This window comes from Ovis aries, chromosome 21 (assembly GCF_016772045.2).
Source record: "Ovis aries strain OAR_USU_Benz2616 breed Rambouillet chromosome 21, ARS-UI_Ramb_v3.0, whole genome shotgun sequence".
In the NCBI taxonomy this organism is placed as follows: domain Eukaryota; kingdom Metazoa; phylum Chordata; class Mammalia; order Artiodactyla; family Bovidae; genus Ovis; species Ovis aries.
In genome coordinates this window covers 14,446,029-14,466,442 of record NC_056074.1, presented here as the reverse complement: position 1 = coordinate 14,466,442, position 20,414 = coordinate 14,446,029, and the positions used below count along the sequence as shown (strand labels likewise).

The window sequence follows — 20,414 nt, the reverse complement described above, 5'->3', positions numbered from 1 at the left end:
ACCCCTGCCCCTGCCCCTGCCTCAACTGTTGTGCAGATGAACCAGAGAACATACAGGCAAATACTGGTCAACCACAACATCCTTTACAGAGTGAGAGACGATTTCATCACTTCATGTCCAAGGTTATCTCCAGGGTCTCCCGGCTCCCTGTCTTGTGCGTGTGTGCGTTCCATTTGGTGGTGAGGAGGAGAATGATGGGGCGGGGGTGGGGGCTGTCCACTGGGGCTGGAAGAGGCGGAGGAGCTGCAGAGAAGTCCTCTAGACCATGCCTGGATTTGCTTGGTCGGAGCCCTGACATGTTCTGAGCAGAGATAATGAACCTGCTCAGACACTGTTCATCACTGCAGAAAACAGGCCTTCTGGGGAAACAGAGCAAGTGTCAGAAAGAAGGCGCCTCTGTCTGGCTCTGTGGAGCACCGCTGCATTTCCTGCTTGCAGGCCTAGTCTATGGGTCAGCGATACGGAGGCCGCTGCGCTCCGGTCACACCCGACTTGGGTAAGCCTAGACAGGAATCGGGGCTGCAGAGGGCCCCAGGGGGATGGCAGCCAGCCCACTGCTGTGAAACAGGGCCCTCTCCCTTTCCTGTGCCGGACACTGGGACTCAGAATTGCACCAGCCTCCGACCTCACCCTCAGGAAGATCCAGAAAATGGCAGAGTGGACATGAGCCCAGGGTTGGAGGTCAAGTGGGGTGAGCTGCCGCTGGCCCTGGCTCTGCAATCTTGGCATCTGGGGCAACATTCTACCTTCTCCCAGCCTCAGTTTTCTCATCTATAAACGGGGATGATGATGGTGGTGGAAATAACAATTGAGCTGCTATCAGGGTTAAGTGAGATAGAGCAGTAAACCAACACATTACCTAATAATGATGCTAGTTGTAATTGTTAGGGGAAGGGGAGAAAGTTAATGACTCATTCAACATGTTTGTGATGAGGGCCTGTTCTGTGCCAGGCCTTATGCAGGAAACTAATCTCTGCAGGCCCTCACTGGGGCACTGGGGAGGATGCTGATGGGGGGAAGCGTGGAATCTCGGAGCAAGAAAGAAGACCCACCCAAGCCTCCTCTCCTGACTCCTCCCGCAATCCTGCCTCCCTCCCACATATTACTCCCTTCCACTCATACCCCACTTGGCTGCTCCTCCTGGATCAATAGTTTCTTCCCTAACTGGTGGTACAGAGGCCAGGAATCCCCAATTAATTAGGGACCCCTGGGAAAAATCCCAAACTCTCTCCCTTAAAAAAATAGTTACTCAAAAAAAAAGTCACTCAAAAGGTTTAACTCCACCTGAATGTCTGAATTTCCCTGATACCAACTGCTCCAAGCAGGATGAATATTAATTGTGTCTCAGAAGAAGAACCAGGAAATGTTGTCTTTGATAACTCACATAGATCACCCGATCTCTCTCTTGGATCATTCCAAGAGCTCCCAGGACATCCCACAGTCACGTGGTCTCAGAGGGGAATTCTCCTACACAGGTTGCTCATGGTCTGCAGTTAAAACCACATTTGCAACAAGTCTCTGTACCTCTGGGCCCTCTCTTGAACATGTGTGTCAGGCTGGATGGAAGCAGGGAACTCACGGCTAATAACATTTATTGAGCATCTGTTACGTGCCAGGAAATTTACATATAGGATTCACTGAATCCTTAGAACAACCTTGTGGTGGGAGGCATTCTTTCTCATCTAGGAGATAAGGAAACTGAGGCACAGAGAGAGGTATACCTTTGCCCAAGATTATCCATCTTGTGGGGCTTCCCAATTGTTTCAACAGTAAAGAATCCATCTGCCAGTACAGGTGATGAGGGTTCAATCCCTGGGTCGGGAGGATCCCCTGGAGAAGGAAACGGCAACCCACTCCAATATTCTTTCCTGGAAGATCCCATGGACAGAGGAGCCTGTCGAAAATCCCATCGACAGTCCACAGGGCTGCAAAGAACTGGACACAACTTAGCAACTGAGCACAGTCACAGCCACACACAGGCTGTGAAGGAGGCAGCTTTGAACAGGCATATCTGACTCCAATGCTCTTGCTCATCCAGTTACACCAGTGGTTCTCAGTTTTTTATTCATTACAATCCTTCCCAACATCACTCTGCACGGCCCCCTCAAACCCATTGCTAAGGAGACTTTATGGACTTTCCCACTCTGCCCCGGCAAACTCCTCTACCTCCTGAGAAATGTTAATACTGAACATATAGTGTATTTCTGCTTATGAACTGGGCTTCTCAGAGGACCACAGTCACTATAATAACTAAGATTTTTTTCAACCCCCAAGAACCAATCTTGCCCTCTGGGGGATGACAATGTCCCTGCAAAGGATGTGTAAATTACACCAGTGATTCTCAAAGTGTTGGCCCAAGGTGGATGAAAGCAGTATCTACCCCTAAACAAAGACCAGGAAAGGAAAATCAGCTGGACCATCAGTTCTCAAGTGGGGTGTTCATACTTTCAAGGAGCTGGTGAGTCATGATCGTTTCATTTTTAGATTTGCTATCGGTTCTCACACTTTACAGACTCACTTCTCACTTCCCATGAGAAGCCTGCCTAGACATCCCTATCAGAAGCTGGGCTAGTCCCCTTCCACCTCCAGTTTCATTCTGCCAAAGCAATGGTCAGACAGTGGTCACTGTCCGTGTAAACGTCCTTGTCTTTCTCTGTCTCTGCATCCCGAGGTCTAACATGGGCACAGCATGGAACAGGTGTTCAGTAAATGTTTGGGGAGTGAATAAATCGATGGGCAAATGACATTAAGGCTGCCCATGCTGCCTCTGCTGTGCTTGGCTAAAGCTTTTCCAAGGACCACACTGGGAACAATTGGATCATAGCAATAACACATAGGCCTGTCTTCAGAATGTGGTGTCTCCTGGGCACTTATCACACAACCAGAGTTCTCATTTGACAACACCTATAGGTAATGTTCCTGGTCAAGGCGCCTGTGGGGCTGAGATGAGCGCAGGGTGAGCTCTCAGGAGCCTGACGGCAATGGCACTGAGAGGGGCTTGGTCTGTGGCGTGGAAACCGCCCCTCAGTGTTCTTGGCACACTCCATGGACTCTGGACCAAAAATACAGTAAACTGCCAACCTGTAATAATCAGGAAAATCTTAGCCAATGAAGCCCCATGTTCACACCAAAAGAAAAATAGAGGTGACCACTTTCAACTTCTATTTCCACAATATGTCTGCTTATTCACCCTAAGAAATTCTCCAAATGCAAGACATGGAAAAATACTAGATTAAATAAACATACAAACAATTTTTTAAAAATATAGAGACCTGACCTGTCAGGAAAGAGAAGGCAAACTTTCAGAGGTCAAGATGACCACAAGATAGCATGAATCTCTAGAGGCTCCCAAGCTGGGAGTGGGGAACAGTCCTGGGTGACAGTCTCTGCCTGCCCTTGGTGGTCTGGGGATTTTAGTTTTAAAGAGTCAAGGAAAGAGGCAAAGTCAAAGTCCTTGAAAAGGTAGAAGTCAGACTGAGACCTCACTTAGGGTTAGGATTTCCAAAGGAGATATGTGTGCCATAATGAACAGGTGAGTCAGAAAAAAAGACAAAATCTACCCCACCAAAGAAGACAGCAAGGGAAACTTGGTTGTGGGGATGAGTGAAGAGAAAGGAAAAAAATTTAATGTTTCTTATGAGGCTTCCCAGGTGGTATAGTGGTAAAGAAGCCACCTGCCAATACAATACACGCAAGAGATGCGTGTTCAATCCCTGGGTTGGAAAGATTCCCTGGAGAGGGAAATGGCAACCCCCTCCAGTATTCTTGCCTGGAAAATCCCATGGATGGAGGAACTTGGCAGGCTACAGTCCATAGGGGCCCAAAAAGTCTGACACAGTTAAGCACACAGGTGCTTTTTTCAATGAGAAAAGTGGTCCTCACGTGGATCTGGTGCTTGACTACATGTTACTTTATGCCCAGAAAAGAACTCTAAGTCTGAGTTGAATATTGAATTTAAAGTACCCTCAAGTTGGTGATTCCTCCAGGCATCTAGCTTAGCAAATGTAAATTCTTTCTGGACCAACGAAAGTTCAGCTCAGGCCTCAAAGGATCCCCAAGAAACAATCATGAACACAGGATTTGAAAATTCACAGAACACGTGAGGCAGCGAGCCACCATGAGCAAGAAACAGCAAAAATAATGAACAAAAGAATCAGACCTATGGGTGCCCAAAGTATCAGATTCAGAAAAGAAAAGAAATGTATACAATATTTAGAGAGATATGTAAGAGTAGTCAAAACATAAACAAAGAATAGGCTCTCAAAAAAAAAAAAACAGGTTGAAAGATAACTAGAACTTATAGAAGTGAGGCTGACATATAGGCTTCCTGAGGCTGCTCTAAATATAGTCTATGCATGGCGTCAGGGGGACTTCCCAGGCAGCTCAGTGGTAAATAATCTGCTTGCCGATGCAAGAGACACAGGAGATGTGGGTTCAATCCCTGGGTTGGGAAGAGCCCCTGGAGCTGGAAATGGCAACCCACTCCAGTGCACCTGCAGTATCAGAAAGAACTTTGGCACTGGAATCAGAAAACCAAAACACTGCGTGTCTTGGGCCAATCACTGCCTATCTCTGGGCCTCACTGGCCTCATCAGCAAATTAAAGCATGGAACTAGATCACCTCTTAAGTCCAACTCTATCAACGAACATTCTACAATACAACAGTTCAGTTACTGGGCACCTGAGTTTTGAGTCACCTCTGATTATAAGGATCTTAGGAGACTGTGAGCCCTTACAATAGCCCACTGAGATATGGGCTCTTATTATGACCATTTCATGTATTAGGAAACTGATGCGGAGGTTAAGTAACTTAGAATCCAGAGTGGGTAAACCAGGCTTGGACTCTATCAGTATGATTGCAGAGCCGGCTCTCGTCCCCTATATACCCTTCTATCTTGTTTGACTCCTCACAACCGAAATTCCACCTCTAGGATCCTTTGACCTATTGGAAGTCTCCCAGGGCAAGGGGCAACTAAATGGCTAGCCCAGGCTGTTAAGAGTAACAAGAATTCCAACTCCAGTGGGTGGCAAGAGCATCGTGGAGTTAATTACCAGTGACCAAATATTAATATTAATAAGCACATCCTATGAACAAGGTTTGTGCTTACTTTAGACAAGAGGTATTTATGACGGAGCAGCCAACTGTAACAGATTGCTGGGGCTTACGTTCCAAACACCCACTTCTGGACAATGCTTCACTCTGAAAGCACTGCTCTGTGACTTGGTTTCCTCGTGGGTAAAATCTGAACCATAATAGTACCTGCTCTCACTGGGTTGTTGCTGTGATTCGGTGAGCTAATACAAGTCAGGCATGTAGTGAGCATGCCGCCAATGGTGGCTCTTGCTGCCGTCATTCTTATTAATTTCAACCCAGTGGGGAGGAGTCGGGCTTGGCAGCAGATGACCTTGATTCATTTCCAGCCTCCCCCACTTCCCAGCTGTGTGACTTCAAGCCATTGACCCTCTCTGAGGCTGCATGGCCCCATCTGCGAATCAGAAATAACAGTGCTCACCTCACTGGAAGTTGTGAGGGTTAAATGGACTGTGAAATGCCTAGCGCAGTGGTTGACATATAATAGGTATTCAACAAATGTCTGTTCTCACCCCTGGCTTGCTGCACACTCGGCTTCTCCATCAGGGTTAGAATCCAAAGAGGCAAAGGATTCTGTGCTGAGATGTTGACGGGCTGCTCTCTCCCACCTAGGGAGCTTTCACAAAGCAGCAGTGGGTGGAGGATGTCCAAGCGCATCCATTTCACAGCAGGTAAGTCAAGGCAGCATAGTGAGAGAGGTTCACAGCTTCAGAAGAGGCCTTGCAGGCCATGACCTTGGCTGCTTTGGCTAAACTGGCTCCCGAGACGTGCAGCTAAAGATGCCATGAGCAGCAAGCCCCACCTTTACGAGGATCTGGTCTTTGAACCCGCTGAGGGAAAGGGCACTGACCTTGCCATTTGGAAATGAACCAGGGATTCAGCTCATGAGTCATTCTGTGATGCTTCTGTGCACCCAGGACTGCGCCGCAGCGCTGCCCCAGGGGTGGGGGACAGGCAGGCGAGGGCACCCAGGACTGCGCTGCAGCGCTGCCCCAGGGGTGGGGGACAGGCAGGCGAGGGCCCCCAGGACTGCGCTGCAGCGCTGCCCCAGGGGTGGGGGACAGGCAGGCGAGGGCCCCCAGGACTGCGCCGCAGCGCTGCCCCAGGGGTGGGGGACAGGCAGGCGAGGGCCCCCAGGACTGCGCCGCAGTGCTGCCCCAGGGGTGGGGGACAGGCAGGCGAGGGCCCCATTAGAGGAGGTGCAGAAGGGCAGGAACGTCCTCAGCAGTGGCTGTGTGACTCTCTGAACCGTGGCTCCGCAAGGCCTCGGGGAAGGACAGAACTCCACCCCTGGTTTCCACGGCTGCCCGGTTGTCACTTTCCAAAATGCTGGCAGAGGCTATCCAGAAGTGGTTCCCTCATCAGGACTCCTCTTCTGAATGAACAGGGAACTTATGGGTTGCGAGCTCCATCTGGGGCACCTTTTGGGTTTCATGTTAGGTCACCAGATCCTTCCTCCTCCTCCTTAGACCATCTGTGCGTTTACCGAGTCCAGACAGTGATTAAGCAGACACTAGCGGAGAAGGCAGTGGCACCCCACTCCAGTACTCTTGCCTGGAAAATCCCATGGATGGAGGAGCCTGGTAGGCTGCAGTCCATGGGATCGCTAAGAGTCGGACGCGACTGAGCAACTTCGCTTTCACTTTTCACTTTCATGCGTTGGAGAAGGAAATGGCAACCCACTCCAGTGTTCTTGCCTGGAGAATCCTGGGGACGGGGGAGCCTGGTGGGCTTCGTCTATGGGGTCGCACAGAGTCGGACACGACTGAAGCGACTTAGCAGCAGCAGCAGCAGCAGCAGCAGCAGCAGCAGCAGCAGCAGCAGGTATAGAAAGAGGATGGTAGGATGGCAGGACGGTGGGCATCCTAGGTGCCTGGAGTGAAGATGAAGGTGCCAGCTCAGGGAGGGAAAAGGAGTCTTGGAGGACAGGCAGATGGTCTGGGCAGAAAGAGCCCGAAACCAGCATGAGGGCATGGCAGCCGCGGCAGCCCTGTTTGGACTGCTGCGCCTCACGAATGGAAACAGGGCACCTCACCAGGACCAGGCCCGGCAGCTTCTCCCCAGCTGGAGGATGGCGTGGGGACCCCCGAGGACGAGGCACACGGACCTGGCTTCAAAGCCCAGCTCCACCCAGAACTAGGACATAGGTGTCCCTCAGCAAGCGTCTTCTCTGTGTCTCAGTTTGATGCTGGAAAATGGGACTGTCTCTAGCTCACAGAGCCCCAAACACATAGGTCTGCATAATGAGAATAAGACATGCTGTGTGCCCAGCACAGATACTAACCCACAGAAAGTTCAATCAATGTTCATTTATCTATGCTTCACTGCCATAATTGGCACCAAACGTGACAACACATGCTTAGCCTCATAAGTCACGTTTGCTTTATTCAGTATTTACACAAGAACCCGGGCTTCCCAGGTGGCGCTAGTGGTAAAGAATCTGTCTGCCAATGCAGGAGATGTAAGAGACGCAGGTTCAATCCCTGGGTTGGAAGAGCCCCTGGAGGAGGGCGTGGCAACCCAGTTCAGTATTCTTGCCTGGAGACTCCCATGGACAGAGGAGCCTGGCGGGCTATAGTCCATGGGGTTGCAAAGAGTCAGACACAACTGAAGCGACTTAGCACACACGCCTATGAGGACTAGCGTGTTCCAATTAGGATTATTTCTCCAACCTGGCCCTGAGCAAAGTAACTGCTCTGTCCCGTATTCCCTGAACCCCCAGGTTCCCAGTGCTAACCAGGATGGATGGCTCTGACAAGGCCTGACCACTCAGCTGTCTTTGAGTCACCAGTAACTCTAGTTAATAGTTAACATCTCATCTGTGACCACGCTGTCTATGAAAAGTAACAGATACAAAAGTGAGGACGGCTGACTGTCTGCTACCTGCGGCAGAGCTGCCATGGTGGACTCCAAAAGGGTGGAACAAAGAACCGTACCCGAGGTTCTTGTTCAATATTCCCAAAGCTAAAAAGCGTGCCTGAAAGATAGACATGCAGTTTAAAAAGAGCAGGCTGTAGCCGTAAACACGCTAGTTCAAATGAACAATACCAAGCCCAGGCGGGGTGGTGGGAAAAGTAATCGTGGGCTTTAGAAGCAGACTGACTTGCACTTGAATCCCAATTCTGCATCTACTAGTAAGACATCCTGGGGCAGGCAGGCTTCCCTGGTGGCTCAGTGGTAAGAACCCACCTGCCAAGGCAGGAGACCTGGGTTCAATCCCCGGGTTCGGAAAGAAAAGGAAATGGCACCCCACTCCAGTAGTCTTGCCTGGAAAATCCTGTGGACAGAGGTACCTGACGGTCTCAAGTCCATAGGGTTGCAAAAGAGTCAGACGTGTCTCAGTGACTAAACAACAACAATCCTGGGGTGGGGGTGGAGGCCTCAGTTTATAAATCTGTCGAGTGGAGAAAGTACTCCCTAAGTGCTGTGACGAGTAGATGATACGGTGAGTGCCTGGCACACGGAGAGTGCTCGCTTAGCTGTTACTTTCCTTCGTCTTTCTCATCTCCCCTTCTCCTCTAGCTCACTGACTCACTCTCTTTGTGACTGACTTTGAATGAGTAGCGGATGGCCTCTGTCTGCCTCTTGGTGATCACAGTCTTCTGCACATGTGAGTGTTCTACCATCAATTCAATGCTTGTGCAAGAGCTTCCAGTGGCTTATCATTTCTTAAACAAGAAAAACAGGACGTCTCGGCTTCCCTGTATGGCATCCCAAGCCTTCCACCAGGAGGCCTCGGCCTTTCAACCCTTTTCCGCTGCAGTATTCACCTACTGGTGCCCACCAGGATGCTGGGTGGATGATTCACGTTGAGCTAATATTTGTATATGGTGGGAGGAAGGGGTCTAACTTCAAGTTTTTGTATGTGGATCTCCAGTCGTCCTAGTACCATTTGCTGAGGAGATGACTCTTATTTCTGAGCCTCAATCACCTCATCCCTAAAATGACCTTGAGAAGGTAATTCCACTGCTGGGCATATACCCTGAGGAAACCAGAATTGAAAAAGACACATGTACCCTAATGCTCATTGCAGCACTATTTACAATAGTAAGACATGGAAGCAACCGAGATGTCCACTGGCAGATGAATGGATAAGGAAGTTGTGAAGAATACACACAATGCAATATTACTCAGCTACAAAAAGGAACACATTCGAGCCAGGTCTAATTCGGTGGATGAACCTCGGGCCTGTTGTACAGACTGAAGTAAGACAAAAAGAGAAAGGCAAATACCATATACTAACACATATACATGGAATCTAGAAAGATGGCACCAACAATTCTACATGCAGGGCAGCAAAGTAGACACAGAGGTAAAGAAGAGTCTTTTGGACTCGGTGGGAGAAGGCGAGGGTGGGATGATTTGAGAGAAGAGCATTGAAACATAGAGAAGGAAATGGCAACTCACCCCAGTAATCTTGCCTGGAGAATTCCATGAACAGAGGAGCCTGGCAGGCTACAGTCCATGGGGTTGCAAAGAGTCAGGCATGACTGAGCAACTATCACACACACTCACTCATTGAAACATACACATTGCTCTATGTAAAATAGGTAACCAGGGCAAGTTTGATGTATGACGCAGGGCACCTGAAGCTGGTACTCTGTGACAAGCTGGATGGATGAGAAGGGGAAGGAGGTGGAGGGGGCTCAGGATGGAGGGGACACATGTATACCTATGGGCGAGTCATACTGATGTACGGCAAAAGCCATCACAGCATTGTAAAGTAGTTATCCTCCAGTAAAAATAATTAATTAAAAAAAAGACTACCCAGTGAGAAAAGATCACTACTGTGAACATTCAGGGAGATAGAAAAGAGTGTGCCGTGTGGGGAGTGGGGTGGTCCCTGGCACACAGCAGTCAGCCGACGGCTATAACTGAAGACATGAAGAACAGGTTAGCAGGAACTGAGACAGCGGTCATCCTCATTTCTCCTGGACCACAGGCGCTCCCTAAAGATCGGTCACGGCTGCAGCCCACACACCTGTCACGAGAGCCTGTGCCATCCTCAGGACAGCGGTGTCCAACCCCCCTTCTCAAGAACCTCTTCTTCTGACTGGCCCGGATCACCTTCTCGTCTCCATTTCCCTCGTTCCTCCCCCACGTTCTATCTTAATTTTGCATTAAATGTTCTTCGTCTCAATTAATCAACTACAGTTTTGCTAGCCCACACAAATCTTTTTAGGCAAGGTGGTGGGAAGGCATGAATGAATGAATGAGTCAAGCAAAGAAAAGGCCGCTAATTTAAAGCCAGAACAATGAGGCCCCTGAACTAAAGGGCTGGGCAGGCCACCCCAGCTGGAGGGGTCAGAAGTGGGCCCGTGTGAGGCTCCCTCCAGCCCAGCGCTCTCCGCACACACACCCCCGACACCCCCTCCCACCCTGGAGCAAGAGCAAGCCTTTTAAGTCACATCTCCCTCCTGCACCGTGTTTGCAACACCTCCCAATTTAGTTTTCTCTCTGAATTTCGTTAGTGTCCCATTTGCCTCGTCTTCCTGATCTCTGAGGCAGGCGCTAAGCAGGGGGAGACTCAGTTGGCAACAGGGCTCCTGCCTCCTGACTGCGGGTGAGGGAAGGAGGAGGAGGATAGGCCCCTGGGACGGTGTTTCTGGTCAACTCAGCTCAGCCCAATGAACTGCTACTGGACGCTACCTGTGTGCCAGGCTCCGGGGGCCCCAGACGAGGGTCTGAGCTTGCCCTGGAAACTCCGGCTCAGGGGGATGCAGGAACAGTGCCTGGGTGATGTGCTGCAGGGGAGTGGCCCCACCGGGCTGGCAGAGTGAGTGAGAATGAGGGGTCAAGGGCGGGGAGGAAGGCAGTGGGGACCTTCCCGAAGAAGGTGCCAAGAACGGAAGAGCTTAACCAGTCGTGCTGCGGAATCTTTTGTTCAGTTGTTTGTTTACTCATTTAGTCATCCAGTGCGCATTTCCTGAGTGCCTCCACATTCCAGGCAGTGTTCTAGACATCAGAACCCTGCCCAAACAACAGAGTGACCCCCTGCCTTCATGGAGCTTACATTCCAATGGGGGAAGAACAGAAAACAGAGTAATACACAATGTGCCACATGGAGATAAGTGCTACCTAGGAATGCAGCATTCAAGTGAGCCTGAATGGGGCAGAAGAGCTCACCTGCAGCACAGTCATCTTCCCTTGCCGAATGAACCTCAGTTTTCTCACCTTCAGTTCAGTTCAGTTGCTCAGTCGTGTCCGACTCTTTGCGGCCCCATGGACTGCAGCACGCCAGGCCTCCCTGTCCATCACCAACTCCTGGAGTTCACTCAGACTCACGTCCATCAAGTCAGTGATTCCATCCAACCATCTCATCCTCTGTCGTCCCCTTCTCCTCCCTCCTTCAATTTTTTCCAGCATCAGGGCCTTTTCAAATGATTCAGTTCTTTGCATCAGGGGGCCAAAGTATTGGAGTTTCAGCTTTAGCATCAGTCCTTCCAATGAATATTCAGGACTGATTTCCTTTAGGATGGACTGGTTGGATCTCCTTGCTGTCCAAGGGGCTCTCAAGATGGAATTATAAGAACTACCTCTTGCAGTTGCAGCTGTTTGATGAGATACATCAATCAAGTACTTGGCACAATGCCTCAATTAATGTCACCCCATTTTACCTGTCCCTCTCTATAAATGGCAAAGATCTTAATAGGTGTCCTCAGAGGACTATGGCTTTCCAGGTGGTGCCCGTGGTAAAGAATCCACCGGCCAATGCAGGAGATATAAGAGACATGGGTTCCATCCCTGGGTCAGGAAGATCCCCTGGGGAAGGGAATGGCTAACCATTCCAGTATTCTTGCCTGGTAAATCCCACAGACAGAGAAGCCTGGCGGGCTACAGTCCATGGGGTCGCAAGAGTTGGACATGACTGATTCGACTTAGCACGTACAGAAAACCACTGTGTCTCCACTGGCAAACATTTATCCCAGCTTGTAGTTATAGACATTCACCAGGCTGAGAGCAGAGGCTACATCTGTTTTTGTTCCCTGTTATATTCCCAGAGCCTAGAGTGGTGCTGGGTCTATGTCAATATATAATGTTTTTGCTGAATTGGTGAATAAATGATTGAATCTAAGGTTATGTATGATCTAGGCTCTGGTGCTTTTTAGCTGGGAGACCTCAGATAAGATAATTAATGTCTCTGGGTTAAGTAATTAGCCTCCAATTAAAATAAATAAATTACAAAAATACTGATAATGTCTTTAGAATGCGTCAATATCACTAGTTCTGAAAATGAGTTATTTGGTTGGAATACCAGATTAAAGGGCTTCCTAGGTGGAGAAGGAAATGGCAACCCACTCCAGTATTCTTGCCTGGAAAATCCCATGGATGGAGGAGCCTGGTAGGCTATAGTCCATGGGGTCAAAGAGAGTCAGACATGACTGAGCGACTTCACTTTAGGTGGCACTAGTGATAAAGAACCAGTCTATCAATACAGAAGACATAGGGATGTGGGCTTGATCCCTGAGTCAGGAAGATCCCCTGGAGAAGGAAATGGCAACCCACTCCAGTATTCTTGCTTAGAGAATCCCCATGGACAGAGTAGGCTGGTGGGCTACAAGTCTATAGCCTCGCAAAGAGATGAACACAACTGAGGTGCCTTAGAACGCGCACACACACCAGATTAAAAAACTAAAGAAATGTAACAAAAAAAAAAAGTCTGAGTCTCAGTTTTCTTACCTATAAAGTGGAACTCATAATATCTACTATGATAGAGGCAGTTACCACCCATCAAATATCTATATTTCCCAGAGCCCTAGAAACCAGGTAAGACCACATGATTAGTTCTGGCCCATAGGCTGTGCCACTTTTGAGCCGAAGCATTTAAGAGCTAGTGCATAATCTTCCGCCACCTCTTCCCCTGATGCGGAGACCAAGGCGGCCCCTTGTTCCAGGGGCTACACCTAAACCACGGCAGAGCTGTCATGAGCCTGACCCCTGAGTCACTGGGTAGAGCAGAGCCCTCCACCCTTTGGTTAGATAGGCAGCAAGAGCAAGAAATAACCCTTCACTGTGTTAATCCCCTGAGATTCCAGAGTTCATTTATTACTGCAGCACAACTGAGCCTAGGGAGACTCAGGCTTCTACCCAGCACAGTTGTCCACAAGGTAGGAAGAAGTCTTGGTTCAGTTTGTTGTAGTTCAGTCGCTCAGTTGCGTCTGACTCTCTGCGACCCCATGGACTGCAGCACGCCACGCTTCCCTATCCTTCACCACCTCCTGGAGTTTGCTCAGACTCACATGCCTTGAGTCGATGATACCATCCAGCCATCTCAGGCTCATCCCCTGGATCCTGACCTTTCCCCCTGGTTCTGCAGCCTTCCTGATGACCCGGGCTCCATTCATGATTCCCCCTTTCCCTCTGCCATGTTCTTTCTCTAGCTTGAACCATCCTTCTACTCCTTACTCCTCCCCCGTGTGTTCTGGTTTTGCCATTGCACAGCAATATCAGAAAAGCCCCTGGAAAGCCATTCTGGCTAGTTGGACCTGGCCTGCGGACCACCTGTCCTCTGGGCAGCTGCCCACACACTTCCTCCTACCTCATTCTCAACCACGCCTTCAATTCCACTCCAACTCAGCTTGAAATGTAACCACCAAACTCTGGATCCTGCCCCCGGTGCCTTGGGCCCCAGGATGACTGTCAAGGCTGTTGCAGCCTCTGTGGACCTGGATATGCACCGTGCTTCCTGGGTGCCAGCTTCCTGCTCACACCCAGCTGGATGCCTGGCCCTTGCCCACCCTGTCCGCCCACCAAGCTGGCACTGGCTTGGCTTCCAGCAGCCACCAATCTTGCCGCTATATCTGCTCTCCAAGAAGGCCACCGACACCCTGGCCTGACCTCTGCACTCCCTAGGCAGCTTAGTTGGCAAAAGCCTTCAACCTGTTTTCAGATTCTAAGACGCCATTTCTCATCAAGACCACAGGTTTGCAGTTGATGACACAGAAAATCAGAGCGGACGAGGGACTGACCTGGCTCCATGTCAGCACGCTCTGAAGAGTCAGCAGTGTCCGTGGGCCCTGAAGCCCTGTGTCCAGGGCCATCAGATCCTGGAGGATGGGATGGGATCCTTCCTGTTGAGGCAGAGAACAGAGATGCAAGTGAGTGTGGTGGCAAGGTGTCCTTGACCACGTGTAGCAGATCTCTCACCAGCAAATGTGCACCAATAGGGAGACGGGACTCGTTCCTGGTCCCCCGGGCATGAAGAAAAGCAAGTCGAGTCTCAAATACCCTGGAAATCCTGCACAACACCCTGTCTGCAACCTTTCTTTCTTCTCCAATCTCATCTGGCCTTGTGCGGCAGCCACTGTTGACACGTGCTTCCTCAGGCTTACCAAACCCCTGGAGGGTCAGAGCTATAGATCAGCCCTCTTTACGAGCCTGGCAAAGGCAGCTTGGTGTAGACACCGAGTGTTCTGTGAAGGACTGACTGCGCTGTGATGGAAGCAGGGAGCAAGAAGGGGGCAGAGCATGTGGCCAAGGCACCGGCCTCCGCAGCAGTTCTATCATTGATTCACTGGGCAAAAAAATACACCACTTAGTGTCTGGCCCGATAGAATGGCCCCATCCTCCATGCGATATATCATCTGGGAGTCACATGGGCAAAGCTCCTTACACCCAAGAGTCTGGCTCTGGTCCACTTGCTTATCATTCTGCAACCTCTAGCAAATCACTTCCCCTCCTTGAGCCTTTGTCTGAAAGAGAAACACCCTGAGCTAGGCTACATGTAAGATTCTTTATGCCCCCAGAATTCTATGACGATGTTGATTCATCTCCACACATCCAGTGCCCAAAGAGCTATCTGTCCACAATAAAGCTTTGTGAAATGAATAAAAGAAAATTCCATCTCACTCCACGGAAGAGTGACAAGAGAGTCAAAGGTTTTAAGCCATTCGCAGGAGATCACTGCAAGAGGAGGAGCTGGGATTTGAACGCAGCTCCTCATAGACTCGAGGACTTCAAGCACACTCGAGGGCTCTGTACTTTCCCTGCACCAACTACTGTACTCACCCACTGAAGACACTACAAAGTGCCTTTTTATATGAAAGACGCACTAAGCTAAAGGACAATGCACGAAGGATACATTCAGGCATCTGAAGTACAAAGTCATTGTTTGAGAAATTCCCTGAATACATATTTGCCAAATATACCTAGGAGCCTAGCTAAGAAGATGTTATTGCCTATTAGAAGGTGAGGAATTACTGGTAATCTTCATGAAGACAAAACTCCCCTAAGTGTGAAATTTTGCTAGCTTCATCTGCATTTCCTGTTTCTTTATTGTAAAGTCTCATTATTCTAAACAGAGTAACTGGATTAGGTGGGAACATTCACCAGGCTCTGCCCAAGTGTGGAGTACCCTTCCCTCAGGGCTCAGGCTCCCAAACACCGCCAGGTAGAATCAGCAAGATTAAGTTTGGAGGTAAACTAGAAAAGTCCTTATAAATCATACTATATTGACTAAAACAAGACATAGGCAGTAATCACAGGGAATGTCTATCATTCTATGTATCTCAAATAAGCGGTAATGGTTACTGTGCCCTTAATTTCTATTTACTATGCCTTGTTCATTACAAGTTTACCCTCCAAAGTTTCAGAGGGGAGCAGGAAATTGTTTTGCTGTAATGATGGACATGGTTAGAGGCTGTTCCTCTTGTGTGTGGCCCTCTTCTCCCATGCCCAGCATCTTGTGGGTTTTAGGACCCAGTGTTGTCGGCTTGGCCTGCAAGGGACACCCTGCGGTCCTAATCGTATCCAGTGACTTGGATGAAGCACTTAGAGTCTTTCTCAAGCCCCTCTCCTTTGTCCAGGTCACACTATTTCACTCGGCCTCCAGAGATCTGGGCCAGAGCTAGTACTTGGGACCTTTATCTGATCCCTCTAACTTGAAGAAGCCGCAGAAGTACAGCTTTACTTCTATTCCACCTTCATCTTTGCCAAGCTTCCAGGGAAAACCTTTACTCCTTTTCTTCATTTTTTATTTTCAGTTTGTATCCCCAAGTTCCCTTTTTCAAAGTAAAGTCATCACTTGGTACATGCAGGATGATTGGTTCCAGGATCCCTCGGGTACCAAATTCCATGGATGTTCAGGTGCCTTACCTAAAACGGTATAGGATTTGCATGTAACCTACACATACCCTCCCATCTACGTGAAATCATCTCTAGATCACTTATGATACCTAACACAAGGTAAATGCTATGTTCAGTTCAGTCACTCAGTCATGTCCGACTCAATGTAAACGCTATATAAATAGTTGCTGGGGGGGCAAAGTCAAGTTTGGTTTTGGGAACTTTCTAGAGATTTTTTTTCCCCCCTAGAATATTTTCAATCTGTGGTTGGTTGAATCCACAGACGTGGACCCTGTGGGTATAAAGAGCTGGCTGTACCTCCAATAAGCACCACATGATGGTCAATGAAACCAAAATACACAAGGATTGACCAAGGCTTTAGAGCTTCCCTGGTGGCTCAGACAGTAAAGAATCTGTCTGTAATGCCGGAAACCTGGGTTCAATCCCTGGAGAAGGAAATGGCAACCCACTCCAGTATTCTTGCCTGGAGAATCCCATGGACAGAGGAGCCTGGTGGGCTACAGACCATGGGGTCACAAGGAGTTGGACACGACCGAGCGACTGAAACTTTCCCTTTCACGTACGAGCAGTTTATGAAGGGCAATGCAGTTAGGACTGGATGTGAGTGTTCTTTCCTTCACTTGCTCACTCGCTCACTCACTCCCTCCTATTCCGAGTGTTAGGCGCGATACAGAACACACTGAGGACTCAGAAGCAAACCGTGCCCTCAGGGACCCACAGGTGATAAGGCTTCAAGTAAGGGAAATGTTTGGCAGTTTGGGAGGTGGAAACAGAAAAACAAGACAGTCAGTGGAGGGAGGAGCAGATGGGCCACGTCGGCAAACCAGGGAGCACTGACTGAGCAGCATGCCATCCATGCCCAGCTGGGCACCGGGGACAGAGTTGGGGGGGTTGGCATGGGGACAGGGCGGGGCACTCGTGTGAGGGAGTGAAGGCACAGGAGGGGAAAGTGTGAATGAAGAGTGAGTGAGGACTGCGTGGAGGGAAGCGGAAGACACCCGACAGATGACACGGGCCCCCAGAAGCAGGGCCCTGAACGTCAAAACAGAGAGGCTGGCCATCATTCACTGAGTAATAGAGCCACCGAGGGCTTATGAGCAGAGATGGGGCATAATTAGAGATGTGTTGCAGGAAGATAGATTTGGCAAGCTTGCATAGTACGGATCGGAAAGGGAGGAAGCTAATTGTGTACCAGGCACTGGGCAGTGTTCGGGGTTGGTACATATTTGATCTCAGTTAACCTTCTAAACAGCAGTAGGAAACAAGCCTATTCCTTCCAGACTTGCAGATGAGAAAACAAGGCTTCAGGGAACTCCAGCAGCTTGCCCCTAATCCCCCAGCTAGGAAGCGCAGCAGATGAGATCTGGGTCCAGCTCTTTCTTTTCCCAGGTGAGCCTGAAAGCACACTGTGCCCCGTGTGGACACCTGCACACTGGACAGCCCGGTACACCTTCTGCTCCCGCCTGCCCTAGGAAGCGGGTGGGGGGAGGCAAGATGGTTTCCTGGGCTGCCTTTTGAGAGGCTGAGATGGAGTGAAGTGCCAAGCGCCTTTGCTCCTGTTAGCTTTCCCCTGTGCGTGCGTACATGCTAAGTCGATTCAGTTGTGTCCGACTCTTTATGAGCGCATGGATGGTAGCCCGCCAGGCTCCTCTGTCCGCGGGATTCTCCAGGCAAGAATACTGGAGTGGGTTGCCATTTCCTTCTCCAGGGGAAGCTTCCTGACTCAGGAAACGAACCCATGTCTTACGTCTCCTGCAATGGCAGGCAGGTTCTTTACCTCTAGCGCCACCTGGGAAGTCTCCAGCTTTCCCCCAACCTAGAAGATAATACCTTGAGTTGCCTCCCAAACAACATGGACTACAGTCTCTTGCAGAGAATTCCAAAAGTAGCAGGGGACCACCTGATTCTCTTGTAGGGAATGCCAACTTCTGTCAGCTAAGTTTAACAGGGGCAGCGGACCGGGAGCCCAGGGAAACACACTTGCATACCCAGGCCTCCTCTGCTGGGCCATGGAGAAAGTCAGTGAGGAACCCAGAGTCTCTGGGCTGACGCCACTGTTTGGGAGGCCTGCTCGGAGGACTCAGTGCACTCCATCTGAACCGGCACGCCTGCAGGCTGGAGAGAACGGTCTTGACTCACTCCCATCAGGTGCCTGCTGCGAAAACTTGTTTGTTTCCCCAAGGAAAAAAAGAGTTCCTCATTCTAAAAGTGGGACACGGTGATGGCTGTGCTATACACTGGACAATCCAGGGTGTAGGTTTTCTTCAGGGAAGCCTGGCACAGTGGCAAGAGCAGGGACTTAGGAAGCAAATATGTTGGGTCTTAATCACACCCTCCAACTGCCCCCAGGTTACTGGCTATACCTATGGGGCCTTGGGCAAACCATTTAGCTCCTTGTGCGTGCATGCTAAGTTGCTTCAGTTGTGTCTGACTCTTTGTGACCCTAGGGGCTGTGACCCACAAAGGCTTTTATGTCCATGGGATTCTCCCGGCAAGAACACTGGAATAGCTTGCTGTGCCCTACTGCAGAGGATCTTCTTGATCCAGAGATTGAATCTTAAGTTTCCTCATTATTGAATGGGAATAATAATAATGACTTAGAAAGACTAAGTGCCAGGCCCTGGGCACATACATGAGAATGTGTAATAATTTCTTCTCGTCTTTTTATTTTCAACATTTTGGCTCTGCCCTCCCAATGAGGTTGTTCTCCTCACAAATTTACCAACTGAAGTCATGGATTTTGGGAGACAAAAAATGCTACAACTATAGCAGGTTGTTAATACCCTTGACCTAGTGCTTATTGGACTTCCCTGGTGGCTCAGACGGTAAAAAAAGAAAAAAGAAATCTGTCTGCAATGAGGGAGACCCAGGTTTGATCCCTGGGTTGGGAAGATCCCCCGGAGAAAGGAATGGCTACCCACTCCAGTATTCTTGCCTGGAGAATTCCATGGACAGAGGGGCTTGGCGGGTTACAGTCCATAGGGTTGAAAAGAGTCAGACACAACTGAGCAGCTAACACTTCCAGCGCTTATTACCAGCATCTTGGAATTGTCAGCATGTCTTTCTCTTCCACCATACTGAGACCTTCTTGAAGAGGGTGACCGCTGTGGCTTCAACTCTAGGCACACAGATGTCCCTTTCTACCTCAGTTCCCTTCAACTGACATCCAAACAGACCAGAGTCTATGGTTCTTCTGGGGTTTTATTTTCCCAGCCTGGTTTGAATAGCAACTTCTAAGCAACACCTTCAAGAACAAATCCAATCCTCTGAAAACCATCTCATTAGCATGGAATCATTGAGCATGGGACGCTTCACGTTGTTACTCTGCTAAGAGCTTTGGTTTCTAATCCAAGGCAATTATATGTGCCAACATATTCAATAACATCTTAATAATACCAAACCTCCCAGGTCTCCGGACAGAATCACATCAGTATGAGAGAGCTGGGGTCTAACAGGATACAAGAATGGCACGTGGCAGAGGAGAAGGAGGTGAAGCATTAAAACTGGGTTCAAACCCTGGCTTGTGCAGCTGGGACAGCCTTGCGTGGTGCCTGGGACAAGGATACACGCTCAGTAAAGGATCATTCCTTTCTCTTCCTCTGGCTCCAGAGAAAAGCAAAGCCATGAAACGTGTGAACAGGGAGAGAAGAGAAGATTCACCACATTCCTGAATCCACTTACAATATGGATTTTTTTTCTTAAGCTTTTCTCCCTGAGGACTGGAGGAAGTAGGTTATTTCATTTTAATTATGGCAGCTGCAGCTGCTGCTTGTGAACCCAAAGACCAATTTTCAGATCAGAAAGAAAAACACATACACATCCCCATAGACAAACTCACCCAGAGCATCAACTACATACGTGAAGGACAGCTCCTTCAGACAGCACACAGGCGGGGGTGTGCGTGGAGAAATCTGGGCCATCCTGCTCGAGACACTCAGATCCAGGCGGAGATCCCTGGAGGTGCTTCCCCCCCGCTTCCCTCCCACCTGGCTCCCTCTCTGCCCACAGCATCCACACCCAGCCCATGAGGTACAGGGCAGCGTAAAGGAATTTTTCGTGTCCAGCAGCTGTGCACTTTTAATGCACAGGGGGAAATAAAGGCAGCAGACGGTTTTCTGGAGCCTTCCTGTGGATTTTTCACTAGGCATCCTCATTCAGGAAGGCGTGAGTTGTTGTTGTTGTTGTTTTTAACAGGTCCTCCATGTGTCCAAAGAGCCAGCCCCAGACTTGTGGCAGT

The 20,414-nt window shown here is 49.5% G+C and overlaps 1 protein-coding gene across 10 annotated transcripts in view; it reads right to left on the bottom strand.

Annotated features, from left to right (window-relative positions):
* TENM4 (teneurin transmembrane protein 4) overlaps positions 1 to 20,414 on the bottom strand; it is an 849,352-nt gene that overhangs the window by 567,766 nt on the left and 261,172 nt on the right. For all 10 annotated transcript variants that reach the window (XM_060403943.1, XM_060403939.1, XM_060403940.1 and 7 more), the window contains exon 3: positions 14,062 to 14,163. Coding sequence is in view for 9 of the 10 variants with exons in the window: in XM_060403939.1 (XP_060259922.1) it covers positions 14,062 to 14,071 (10 nt within the window). In the remaining variant the exon portion in view is untranslated. The remainder of the gene's footprint in view (positions 1 to 14,061; positions 14,164 to 20,414) is intronic.